The sequence below is a fragment of the Anser anser genome (genome assembly GCF_964211835.1).
Source record: "Anser anser genome assembly, chromosome: 2".
NCBI lineage: Eukaryota > Metazoa > Chordata > Aves > Anseriformes > Anatidae > Anser > Anser anser.
In genome coordinates this window covers 27,875,820-27,887,599 of record NC_139721.1, presented here as the reverse complement: position 1 = coordinate 27,887,599, position 11,780 = coordinate 27,875,820, and the positions used below count along the sequence as shown (strand labels likewise).

General features: G+C 40.5%; 1 protein-coding gene across 1 annotated transcript in view; it reads right to left on the bottom strand.

Moving 5' to 3' along the window:
• The window catches only part of CNGB3 (cyclic nucleotide gated channel subunit beta 3), a gene marked incomplete at its 5' end in the record, with an annotated part of 71,989 nt that overhangs the window by 4,835 nt on the left and 55,374 nt on the right, over nt 1-11,780 (bottom strand). The window contains 5 exons of the mRNA XM_083823781.1: nt 56-280; nt 1,562-1,634; nt 1,990-2,340; nt 6,803-6,921; nt 9,130-9,213. Of these exons, the coding sequence (XP_083679907.1) occupies nt 56-280; nt 1,562-1,634; nt 1,990-2,340; nt 6,803-6,921; nt 9,130-9,213 (852 nt within the window). The remainder of the gene's footprint in view (nt 1-55; nt 281-1,561; nt 1,635-1,989; nt 2,341-6,802; nt 6,922-9,129; nt 9,214-11,780) is intronic.

Sequence of the window (11,780 nt, the reverse complement as noted above, 5' to 3'; positions counted from 1 at the left end):
CTCCCTTACTCTCTCCAGCACTTAAAATAATCTGTTCTGTTTCCTGTGGCATTACCTGAATGTCTCGTTCTCTCTTCAGCTGCAGCAGCTTGGCAAGACCTGCTTTTCCTTTACCTCCAAGCATCGCTTTAAACAATTTTGGAGTTTCCTGTTTCTGCCCAAAAAGACCAGCCAAGCCCCGTGGTTGTTGCACTGGTGGTCCAGGAGCAGGCTTCCCCTTCTCCTTCAGCAGCACCCTGGAGACAGGAAAGAATGAGAACACACAGCAGTGCAGTGAAACCTAGAAAAGTTCCCGCAAAACTAAAATGTCACATTCTTGGATGAACACCTGACACCTTTTCCAGCCAATTTTTTTTTTTATCCCAGATCCAGTGGCAAGAGCAAAGCTGATAAGGCTTTTACTTGCTTTGGTAGCATTTAGTAAGCTGCAGTCTGCTGTTTTAATTTGGAGTTCCTTTCCTGTTTGCTGTAGTCTAAACTAGTGCAGGCTCAAATTAAAGTATCACAAGGTACCTGAGGTAGAAGTCTCTTACCTGACTTTCTAGACACAAATCAAGAGCATTTATTTCTCTATTTGGAGTTTAGCTGATGCTTGTGTACGTAATAATTAACCAAACTTTCAGCATGGCACATCTCTCATAGGTTAGGTTAGGGTGGGCAAGAAAGCAGGAGAAGGTGGTGTAGGACAGAGAATCAGAAATGTGTTGATGATTGTACCATTGTTTAGAAAGAAGCTGGAAGTCAGAAAGGTGATTGCTGGTGACCATCAGTCAGTGGATTTGTTCTGCCTTTCTACCTTCTGGTGCTGGTTTTGACAACCAGCCTCTCTGAAGACCCCAGATGTGAAAACAGTTGGACAAGATCTGCGCATCTGCATTGTTTGGTGCCATGGGCATCACATTGGACTATTTAGGGGTCCGTCACTGGGTCTGGAAGCCAAGTATGTATGCTATTGGTCTTCAGTAAATCTGGATTCCAGAGCTGTTGAGAGACTTTTGCTTTTCTCAGCGTTCATTACTGTCACAGGCTGTCCCCAGTGACTAGCTGACATGTCCTGCTCGACTTCAGGTAGAATTTAAGCTCTTCAACATTTTTGGCTAGTAGGCTTTTTATACTGCCAGATATAAAGGGTCAGATTCAGTTTTCCTTTCATTCTTGTTCTACCTCATCCTGTGAGCTGGGAGTGCCATGGACAAGAGTTCAACAGACTGTTTTGGGGAAATTTCCTGCAGATTTGACACTTACACTTTTCAGATGGCAATCAGCCCATTCTGCATTTAGGTCCCGTGTTCCTCAGGGATGTAATGATTCTCAGGGCGCTGTCATTTGATAACCAGAGTTGCTGAAACAAGCTGAATGCAGTCATTTGCTAGCACTTGCGTAAGCAAAATGTCATGCCTATCCTAGCATTCTCCGGTGGAATTTGAAGTCTGGGAACATTCTTCCAACCTTTGATACCAATGCAAGGCAACAGCTAAGAACAGTATGAGTGCTGAAGTATACTGGTAAAGACAGACTGGTTTATGCACTTCAACCTGATACAAGGTAGCAAGGTACTCACTTCTGTAATCTTATGACAAAATATGACAACATTTTGCCCTGTCAAAACTAGGATAAACTGTGATCCTAGCAAGCTACGGCCAAAGCAAGATGAGCAGCAGTTTCTGTTCAAAATCCCATTTCAGAATCCCTTTGCACAAAATGCACACCTTTCAAATCTGTGTGATTACCTTTCATCTTTTCAGGCCTTACGTTAATCCAATTCTAACTGCTCCTTGAGATGTTGGAACCCACAACTCTGTGGGTGCATTGAAGCATATCTCTTTAGAATTAATTGCAGATTTTCAGTTGCACCTTTGAAAACCTACGGCTTAACTGGCATCTGTCTTGCAATCTGTTTGCCTTGGCTACCTAAGGAGTCCTGATGTGTGTCTGTTATCTCCTATTTTGTTACCTTAAGTACAACAGAGAATTAACTGTATTCAGGACTTTATTCTTTTTACCATGTTCCCATAACTCTTGGAACACCTGCCAAGACTGTGACTTCTGCTAAGTATTACAAGACAAATCTGACCTCTAAGTACAAACATGTCTACATCTGTTACTCTTCCAAGAAATGCAAATGTGTCTATAAGCCACAACTTCCATTCTGCAGCTAAACAATGTGATTTAAAAACTGTTACTAGGACATACTTTGCTTTCTTCATCAGAAGTTTTTCTGAGTCAGGATAGTGTACCAAGATTTCGTTGAGTGTTTTCTTGTCTAGAATGAAAAGGTTGGCAAAACCGTGAGCCACCACGTTGGCAGTCCTTCGATTTCCTCCGCCTGCAGCTAATAGGCTGCAATGAAAATAAATACTGTCAGTTACTTCATTACTTGCCCTAGTGAGGAATATCTTTGCTGGTGGTTCTCCACTAAAGTCATTGCAAAGCTCACTTATGTACCCAACTGTTCTGGCTGATGTTCTGTGAAGTCCCTCTGCAGCTGGGATTGCGGTTGCTTCGAGAAGGCAAATTGTCTCTACTGGTTGGTATTGTGCTGGTCCTAAGGTCTGAGAAAAGTCTTGCTGGGTAGACACCCAACAGACACTACTGCAAGGGCTGAATTTGTTTTAGTTTGCATACGAACTTGGCATTTCCTCATTTTTATTGCTGAAAATGATTTAACACCATAAGGAGAACAGAACAAGTCCATTATTACTGAAAGCATTATTTACAATAAATGACTCTAATAATTATAATTTTCCTGAGTGAATAACTTCTGTTGGTCTCTGTGTTTTTGTTTTCCCACATATCACATCTCACATTTGGATGTTGGCAAGTTGAATGAAAAGGATTAGGAAAGTCTTTCAGGCTGACAGTTAAAAATGTGTCTGCCTGAAAAAGAAGGCTATTTTGTTTTGAAAGTAAGGTGTTCGATCAGCTTAGCAAGCAGGGGTTGGACATAGGAAGAATATCCACCTTAAAATTACATTGTCTGTCTTGCATTAAGCAAAAAAAGAATTCATTTCTCAGATTAAAAGAATTCATTTCTCAGCTGTGGTGATAAGCAAGGGAAGCTGTACTTTGCTCTCAGTAGTAAAATTGCGTTATCAATATTTGAGGAGATTCACCCTAGAAATTTGTCCCTTAAATGTTTCCCAGTGAGTTACTATTTATGAAGAATAATAATATCTAAATTTAAAGGTTATTAATAAAGGATAATTGGGACTCTATCAAGGATGAACTAGTACTTTATCCTCAATATTAATTGGGATATATTAATAGTTTCTAAGTATAAAGGATATGTATGTAGCATTTATAAATGCTAGTTTATACAAATAAAAGATCACAAGACCTCTGCAACTGTGTGTACAAGGCAGTTTTTACATACATATTCACGGTTTTTCTGTGCTCCAAGATAACAATCAATATATGAAGTCAAGCTGAAAATGCAGTATACTGTCTTTTTAAACAATTCTGTACTATTTTGTAGGAAAAAAGTATTTGCACAATAAGAAAAGCAGCTGAAGAAAATTGCAAACAGCTTTTGAGTTCTGATGAATTGCATCTCAACAAGTCATTGAACAATCGTTTTCAGGCTTTCCTAACAACAACCTCATTTTATCGAGGCAGACTAGGACTAAAGAGATCAGCTTTTTCATTATGGTGGTGATGTGAGGTGAATTTTACAGGGGAGGCTCAAACAGAATCATCTTTGACTAAAAGCAGCATTATGGGCTTCGTGACTGAACCTTTTTTGGCTAGTGTGCTAAGAGTTATTTGATAGGGTAAATCTTTAAAGATAACTGGCATTTGCCTTACAATGGCTCTTGATGCTACAGTATCTATATTAATAAAGAAAATTGCATTTTTACCTTGCATTTTTTTACTGCAGTTAGCCTGAAATGGTTTTCTACTTGTATGAGATAACTTCTGAATTCTTATGATAGCAAATTTAATTTAGAGTTATGAAGTTGTCAAAGTGATGACTCAGCTTATCTACTCCTCTTTTACAACTGATCTCAAAACCAAGCTGCCATTCATTGAACTGAGCAAATTGATCCAGGGAACGGTGTGCATATCACCGTTGCAGGGTGATGGCACCTCAGCCTGGCACATACGTGCGTATGGAAAGAACTGGTATGTTAGGAAAGGGTCCGGATCTGGCTTCTGAGCAGAATGTCAAACACCAAATGGCAGAGCTCATTGAAAAGCAGCAGCTGCTGCTGCTGGGCCAAAGCAGAAAACTTAAACTTTCACAAAGCTAAATATTCTTTTTAGCTTTGATTTTTTTAAAATACAAGTTAAAGTTACAAAAACCACTGAAAGGCTAAAGATGAGACCAAACATTTAGAGCTCTTCCTGTCAAAAATGCTTTAACTTTTCCAGAATTACCATTTTCTGATAGGAAATTGTTCTAGTGAAATAACATTGAATGAATGAATGAGGACATCTGGCTTAAAGTATAAACTTGTCTGGGCTAATGAAGTGTTGTGTTATAGTTTCCCTCTCTTGAATTTCTGTCTTTCTCAATTGTCTGCACAGACAGGCTCTCATTAAGTCAGCAATCTGTTTGCCTCTGTTTCTGAGATTATTTTGCTTCCCCAAGCTGATATTATCTATACAGGAAAGTAGTAATGAGGGTAAGATGTTAATTGGAAGGTAGCTCCTATTACTTAATCTGTTTCTGTAATAATTTTGGAGGATGGAATTGGCAAAGGACTGGCTTGAACATTAGTCTTGCAGTGGATTGGCCTTCTAGTATAATTCAGGATTTTATTTTTGAAATTAATGAACATTCTTTGTTTTCTTCAACTCCTTTGACCATGAAGGCTTTATAAGCACGATTTACATGCATTTTGAACGGTAAGGTTAAATAGCAAGTTCTTAGGAAGCTGACAGAATTCTCTAAAAAAAATCTTGATCCAAATATCAGAAGGAAAGCCGTGACAGTCCAATACCATGTGCTAAACAAGTTTTCCCCTCAGCATTCATAGTGTGGTTGTGCTAAATGAAGCAATACCTCATCTATTAAATACTTTTTGTTTTTCTTCCGTTTTCTTCTGCTATACAGTACTCAGAAGACCTTGACAAAACTTACAAAGAGGAGTGCTATACAAACTCATTATTTTCTAACACATCGCCACAAGGAAAAGGATAAATCTCTGGTGATATACTTAGTGCTTCATGTCTTTGCTTTCCAATTTTGGAGATGTCTGCCAGTTCCTATATATTTTCTCCTCGAGTTTATCCACTGCTGGTCATTTATATGCAAAGTGCCTGTGTCTGTACCGGTGTGCTGTCTCCACCAACACAGTAGGTCAATAATGAATAAAACAAGACCAGAAGTGTAGGGTTAGAGCATTGCTGAGGGTTTTGCTGGCAATTATGTGAAAAGTAAAACATATCAGGAAATGCATCTTTAAAGGCAGCTGTGTAGTTCTCATATGGAAACGAGTACTCACTTTTATTAGATCAAAACACTGAAAATCCTTTCCTTGTTTTCAAACCAATCGCAAACGTTTTTCACTTTAAAAAAAAAAAAAAGTCCTTGCTCAAAATGCAAAACTAATAAATAATTGAAAACTATGTAAGAGTTACGTATCTGGGCTGCTGCAGCTTTTTCCTTTATCTTTTCAGTATCTCGCCCTTCCTGAAAACCAGTGCGTTCTCAGTCTTTCCAGCAGTTTGTTTTGAGGCTTTTGTTTGGTATTGTATTGCCACACAGAGAAATACCTTTAAAATAACCTTCACGTGAAGGGCTGATACAATCTCACTTTCCCACTCAGTGAGAAATGCCTGTATATATATCAGGTGTTTTTCACATGCAGGTCTCAGCCAGTCCTGTACACCCATCACTGAATAAATGGGAATGTTTCCACTGCCACAAAGGGAGACGCAGTAGAAGATAAATGTAAACCTAGCACAGAGCTGATTACTACTTCTCAAAAGACAGATTGAAGCTACCAGCAAGAGGATTAACAATAACAGGAAGGCAGCTGGAAGAAATCAAGAATTCAGTTTATCACATGCAGGAGCACATGCATTTTATTACTTTTCTTCAGGCCAACCTCAGCAGGGGATGCGATACCTAAAATCTAGCACTTGGTTGGTTAATTGGTGAACAAGGCACATAAGAGTTAATGGATTTTGCATAGCAACTATGTGGAGAATATAAAAAACATTTGTAGCCATCTGAGAAAAATTTTCTTTTATGGCGAAACTTAGACACCAAAACCTGATTTGTCAGCCTTTTTCTCTCATGTATGCTCTTAAACAAATATGTTTTAAAATGTGGATGATGATTTTTGGCAACTTAATCCCTACTTTAGCACCTCAAGAACCACTCTGGTTTGCAATTTCAGATTTTTTTATCTCCTTTGTTGGAAATTAATTATCATTTTTACGATCTGCTGTGTAAGGACACTTAGTTGCACTATACAGACAATAAAATACATTTGGTCCTGCCCTATTGCAGACCTTGCAACAGGAAGATGTGTTAAATCTTTTAAATGCTGAAGGAGAAATCCATCTGTATATCCGTGTACATTTCCCCAAACACTGATTATATATTATTTGTTGTTTAGAAGACTCAGATCTTGCCAGATTAGTCTCTGATTTTTCATTTACTTAGACTTTCCTTCACTTACCTACCTCTCCTTGCTCACTGTCCTCTTGGCTGATCTTACCCAACTTTCCAGCCTCCCCATGCTTACCAGAGAGAAGTTAAATTGATTATTTAACCAGTTGATTATTTATTGTAAAACATTGATTATTTGACCAGTTCTAAAGGAAGTGTTAAAAATAGTGGTGGACCTACCTGATCTCCCCAAATACAGCTCCTGCTCTTAGTGTAACCAGGACTTTTGTACCATCAGGGCCTCCAAGGACTTGAACTTCACCTTGTTTGATGATGTACATCTCTCTGCCAATCTCTCCCTGGACACAGAAACACATAATCTCATTTTTTGACGTAGAATAATCTGACAAACTTCCCTTTAAATATATTTCCCTGTTCTCATACACTGTTTTACCGTTATTGTAGAGAAACAATTTTTTTCCCCACTTTTCCTAGGACAGAACACAAGTGCAAGGACTGACTTTGGCAGATCTAATTGTGATGTGAGGCAGTATGTGAGTAGAATTAAGACCATCCAGGCAAGCTTGAAAAATGAAGACTAGATAATAATCAAGATTGTATCAGTCATTTCCATCAACTATCCAGGTAGAAACTAAAGTAAGTCAGCAGAACATTTAATAGCAGAAGTGCAAAAAAGCCTGTGCTTCATGGTTTAAAAAGTTTCAGTTTTCACTCTATTACTTCTAATCCTCACTTATCTAATTTACAAGGAAAATAAGAATAAACAATCACTCAAAACTTTGTCTACTTTTATGTAATCACTGGATGGTTTAAGAGATTATTAGTTAACTTATTATCCTTCACAAGATCTGCTAAGATTAAAAGGCATGATATCAGTATATAGGATGAAAAGCAGTCAAACTCGAATAATAGAAAGGGCTTAACAAACATGATCATAACTGTACTCACAACATCTCAATGATGGGAAAATAAATATTTTTCCATTTGTGCTGCTGGACTGACTGAAGAAAAGCAACCATTTCATTCTAAAAGCAAAAATGCAGCAGCAACAAAGCCAGGACTCAAAATGTAGGGTTTCTACTTCCTCTCCCTTAATCTGGTTTTCCAAACCTGCAGGCTGGAGCCTCCTTGGTAAGGTATGATGAGGCCTACACCACACCCAGGTAAGAAGTACTCCCAGCTCTCAGGTTCCAACAGGCTTTTATTCTTTGCTAAAAATTACAGTGCTAGTAGGACTACCATGGTTGTTGGCCACATTATAGACCTATACAAGTGAGTGTCCTTTGTGCTCTGAATGAGGCTGGAATAAAATGATACTCATATTTTTTGTAACCCATCCTTGCTGAGAACTGTTTTTATCTGACTGCAGGATCAAGACCTAGAACCTGTTACTGTCATTTACTATACCTGCTGTGGTAGAGTCCCAGCCACAGTCCAATATCCTCTTACACTGTGCATTGTACAAGCAAATTACTCTCCCACCCTTCCGAACAAACAGTAATTCTGGGATTGGTCTTTGAAGAGACACACCTGATCCTTCAGTGCATTCACAAATATTTAACTTCCTACATTGTGGAATTGGTGGAACTAACTCAGCATTCAGAAAGAGGTTCATAGCATGGAATCATGCAATCATAGAATCACAGAATCACAGAATGGTTTGGGTTGGAAGGGACCTGAAAGATCATCTAATTCAATTCCCCTGCATGGGCAGGGACACCTTCCACCTTCCTCAGCTCCTTGAGGGAGCAGGACCTTTGTGACCAGAACTAGACCAGAGCAGCTAAAGACAAGGAGTTCTGATGGTCTGTGCCGTGAAGTGTGGGTCAATTGAAAGAACACTAACAGCACTGCTACTTCACCCCTATGCTTTAATTACATCCAGCAGTGCCTATGAGTGTTGTAACAAACCTTTGAAAATAGACTTGGGCTCATTTGGTCAGAAGATGAGCTATCTACCTGTGCTACTGTAAGGCCACATTTAAGCTAAAATGTGAAGAGAAGACAGACTTCATGGCTAAGGGACAGTGTGTCAGCATTCAGCTTAAGTCTGGAGATGGTTCCAAGCTCAGAGTGAAGGCAAAGCAAGATCAGATCCTGCTGTAAGGAGCAATATGCATTACTTACATTATTGGGTAATTCCACTTCAGTATTTCTGAATACACAAATGAAGCACATACAAAGCATCATGGATTGAGATCTGTAGGCTAGGTTTGTATGTATATATGTATAAAAAATTAAGCTTGCTCCATTTTAAATATTCAAACTTCATGATGTGTCCCTGGATAAGCCATATTTACATTAAATACTTTCCCATACTATTATAATTTTGTTTGATAATGTAAGTAATAAAACCCATATTGTCTTGTTCTGTGTCGAAACTTGAGAGCAAATTTGTTATTATTACATAGAATACCTTAATTATTTTTATGCTATCTAATTCACCCACAATTAATTTTATTTAAAGAATACTTTTGACCTATTCCTGAACTCTTTTTCTAAAATACATATTATATTTATTGTTTGAAAGAGACAGAAATGCTCACCTTTTTGCAGACAAAGTCACCAGGTAAATACACAATGGATTTCAACCTTAGCAGCATGTCATATATCATCTGAGTATCACAACCCTGTTAAAATTAAGTAGAATTGTTCTGTATTGATTCAGTAACACAAGTGATTATTAATGCTTACACTGGGCAGCAAGTTAATACATGAGTGATCCAGGGGTTCATAAGTGGAATGACAAATGAAAACATGGTAAGGGACAACTTTTAAAGGAGAGAAAATATTGAAGGAATTGTCATTTCAGATACCTATAATATTCTCTTTGGGTTGAACAGTGTTATTTATTTAGTTAGTTTTAATGAAGTGAGCTTCTGTACATCTAAGTTTGATTGTTGTGGAAGTTCAGTGCTATTTTCTGTGTTTTATAGATCTTTTAGGTGATTTTTATGCTGACCCGGGGGAAAAAAAGCAGGTCAAATTCTTTTTATGAATCTATGAATTCCAAGTCTTCAGCAAATGTTGCAGAAACATTGCAACTATGTAATGTTTAAACAAGAGATATCCTGATTCTTGCAACTGTCTTAAAAAAAAAATGGTTAAACTTAATGTATTTCAAGACTACTAAAAATGCAATGTCTCTCCATTTTTGGTGTAAAAATCCAATCTTATGTACCACATTTAAATAATCTCTCTTGAAACCTATTGTGATAACAATAAGAAAGCTCCTTTGAACAAAAAGCTACTAAAAATAACATTCACTACATCAAAGTTATGTTCCCAGAACAAATAGTAACCCTGATCTCTCAGGCAGTGCTAGGCAGTAGACAGCAAGGTGATCTGTACTAAAAATTATATTCTAAATTTGGCTCTAGAGATTAGTTTACACAGATTCACAGATTTCTCTAGGTTGGAAGAGACCTCAAGATCATCGAGTCCAACCTCCGACCTAACACTAAGTACTCCACTAAACCATATCCCTAAGCTCTACATCTAAACGTCTTTTAAAGACCTCCAGGGATGGTGACTCCACCACCTCCCTGGGCAGCCCGTTCCAATGCTTAATAACCCTTTCGGTAAAGAAGTACTTCCTAACATCCAACCTAAAACTCCCCTGTCGCAACTTTAGCCCATTCCCCCTCGTCCTGTCACTAGGCACGTGGGAGAATAGACCAACCCCCACCTCTCTACAGCCTCCTTTCAGGTAACTGTAGAGAGCGATGAGGTCGCCCCTGAGCCTCCTCTTCTCCAGGCTGAACAAGCCCAGCTCCCTCAGCCGCTCCTCATAAGACTTGTTCTCCAGACCCCTCACAAGCTTGGTCGCCCTTCTCTGGACTCGCTCGAGCACGTCCATGTCCTTCCTGTAGCGAGGGGCCCAAAACTGAACACAGTACTCGAGGTGCGGCCTCACCAGAGCCGAGTACAGGGGCACAATCACTTCCCTAGACCTGCTGGCCACACTGCTTCTTATACAGGCCAGGATGCCGTTGGCCTTCTTGGCCACCTGAGCACACTGCTGGCTCATATTCAGCCGACTATCCACCAATACTCCCAGGTCCTTCTCGGCCAGACAGCTTTCCAGCCACTCATCTCCCAGCCTGTAGCTCTGCTTGGGGTTGTTGCAGCCCAGGTGCAGGACCCGGCACTTGGCCTTGTTGAACTTCATGCAGTTGACCCCAGCCCATCGCTCCAGCCTATCCAGATCCTCCTGCAGAGCCTTCCTGCCCTCGAGCAGATCGACACACGCACTTAGCTTGGTGTCATCTGCAAACTTACTGAGGGTGCACTGGACGCCCTCATCCAGATCATCAATAAAGATATTAAAGAGGACCGGCCCCAGTACCGAGCCCTGGGGGACTCCACTAGTGACCGGCCTCCAACCAGATTTGACTCCATTCACCACAACTCTCTGGGCCCAGCCATCCAGCCAGTTTCTAACCCAGCGAAGCGTACGCCAGTCCAAGCCCCGAGCAGCCAGTTTCTTGAGGAGAATGTTGTGGGGAACGGTGTCAAAAGCCTTACTGAGGTCAAGGTAGACCACGTCCACAGCCTTTCCCTCATCCACCAAGCGCGTCACTTGGTCATAGAAGGAGATCAGGTTCGTCAAACAGGACCTGCCTTTCATAAACCCATGCTGACTGGGCCTGATCGCCTGCTTGCCCTGCAAGTGCCGCGTGATGACCCTCAAGATAATCTGCTCCATGAGCTTCCCCGGCACTGAGGTCAAACTGACAGGCCTATAGTTCCCCGGGTCTGCCCTCCGGCCCTTCTTATAGATAGGCGTCACATTGGCTAGCCGCCAGTCAACCGGGACCTCCCCCGATAGCCAGGACTGCCGATAAATGATGGAAAGCGGCTCGGCCAGCTCCTCCGCCAGTTCTCTCAGTACCCTTGGGTGGATCCCATCCGGCCCCATCGACTTGCGCACATCCAAGCTCCGTAGCAGGTCGCCAACCATTTCCTCAAGGATAGCGAAGGCCACATCCAGCTCCCCATCCCCTTCCACCAGCTCAGGGCACTGGGTGTCCGGAGAACAACCGGTATTGCCGCTAAAGACTGAGGCAAAGGCGGCATTAAGCACCTCAGCCTTTTCCTCATCCTTAGTAACTAGGTTTCCCCTCGCATCCAGTAAAGGATGGAGATTCTCCCTAGTCCTCCGTTTCGCGTTGATGTATTTGTAAAAGGATTTTTT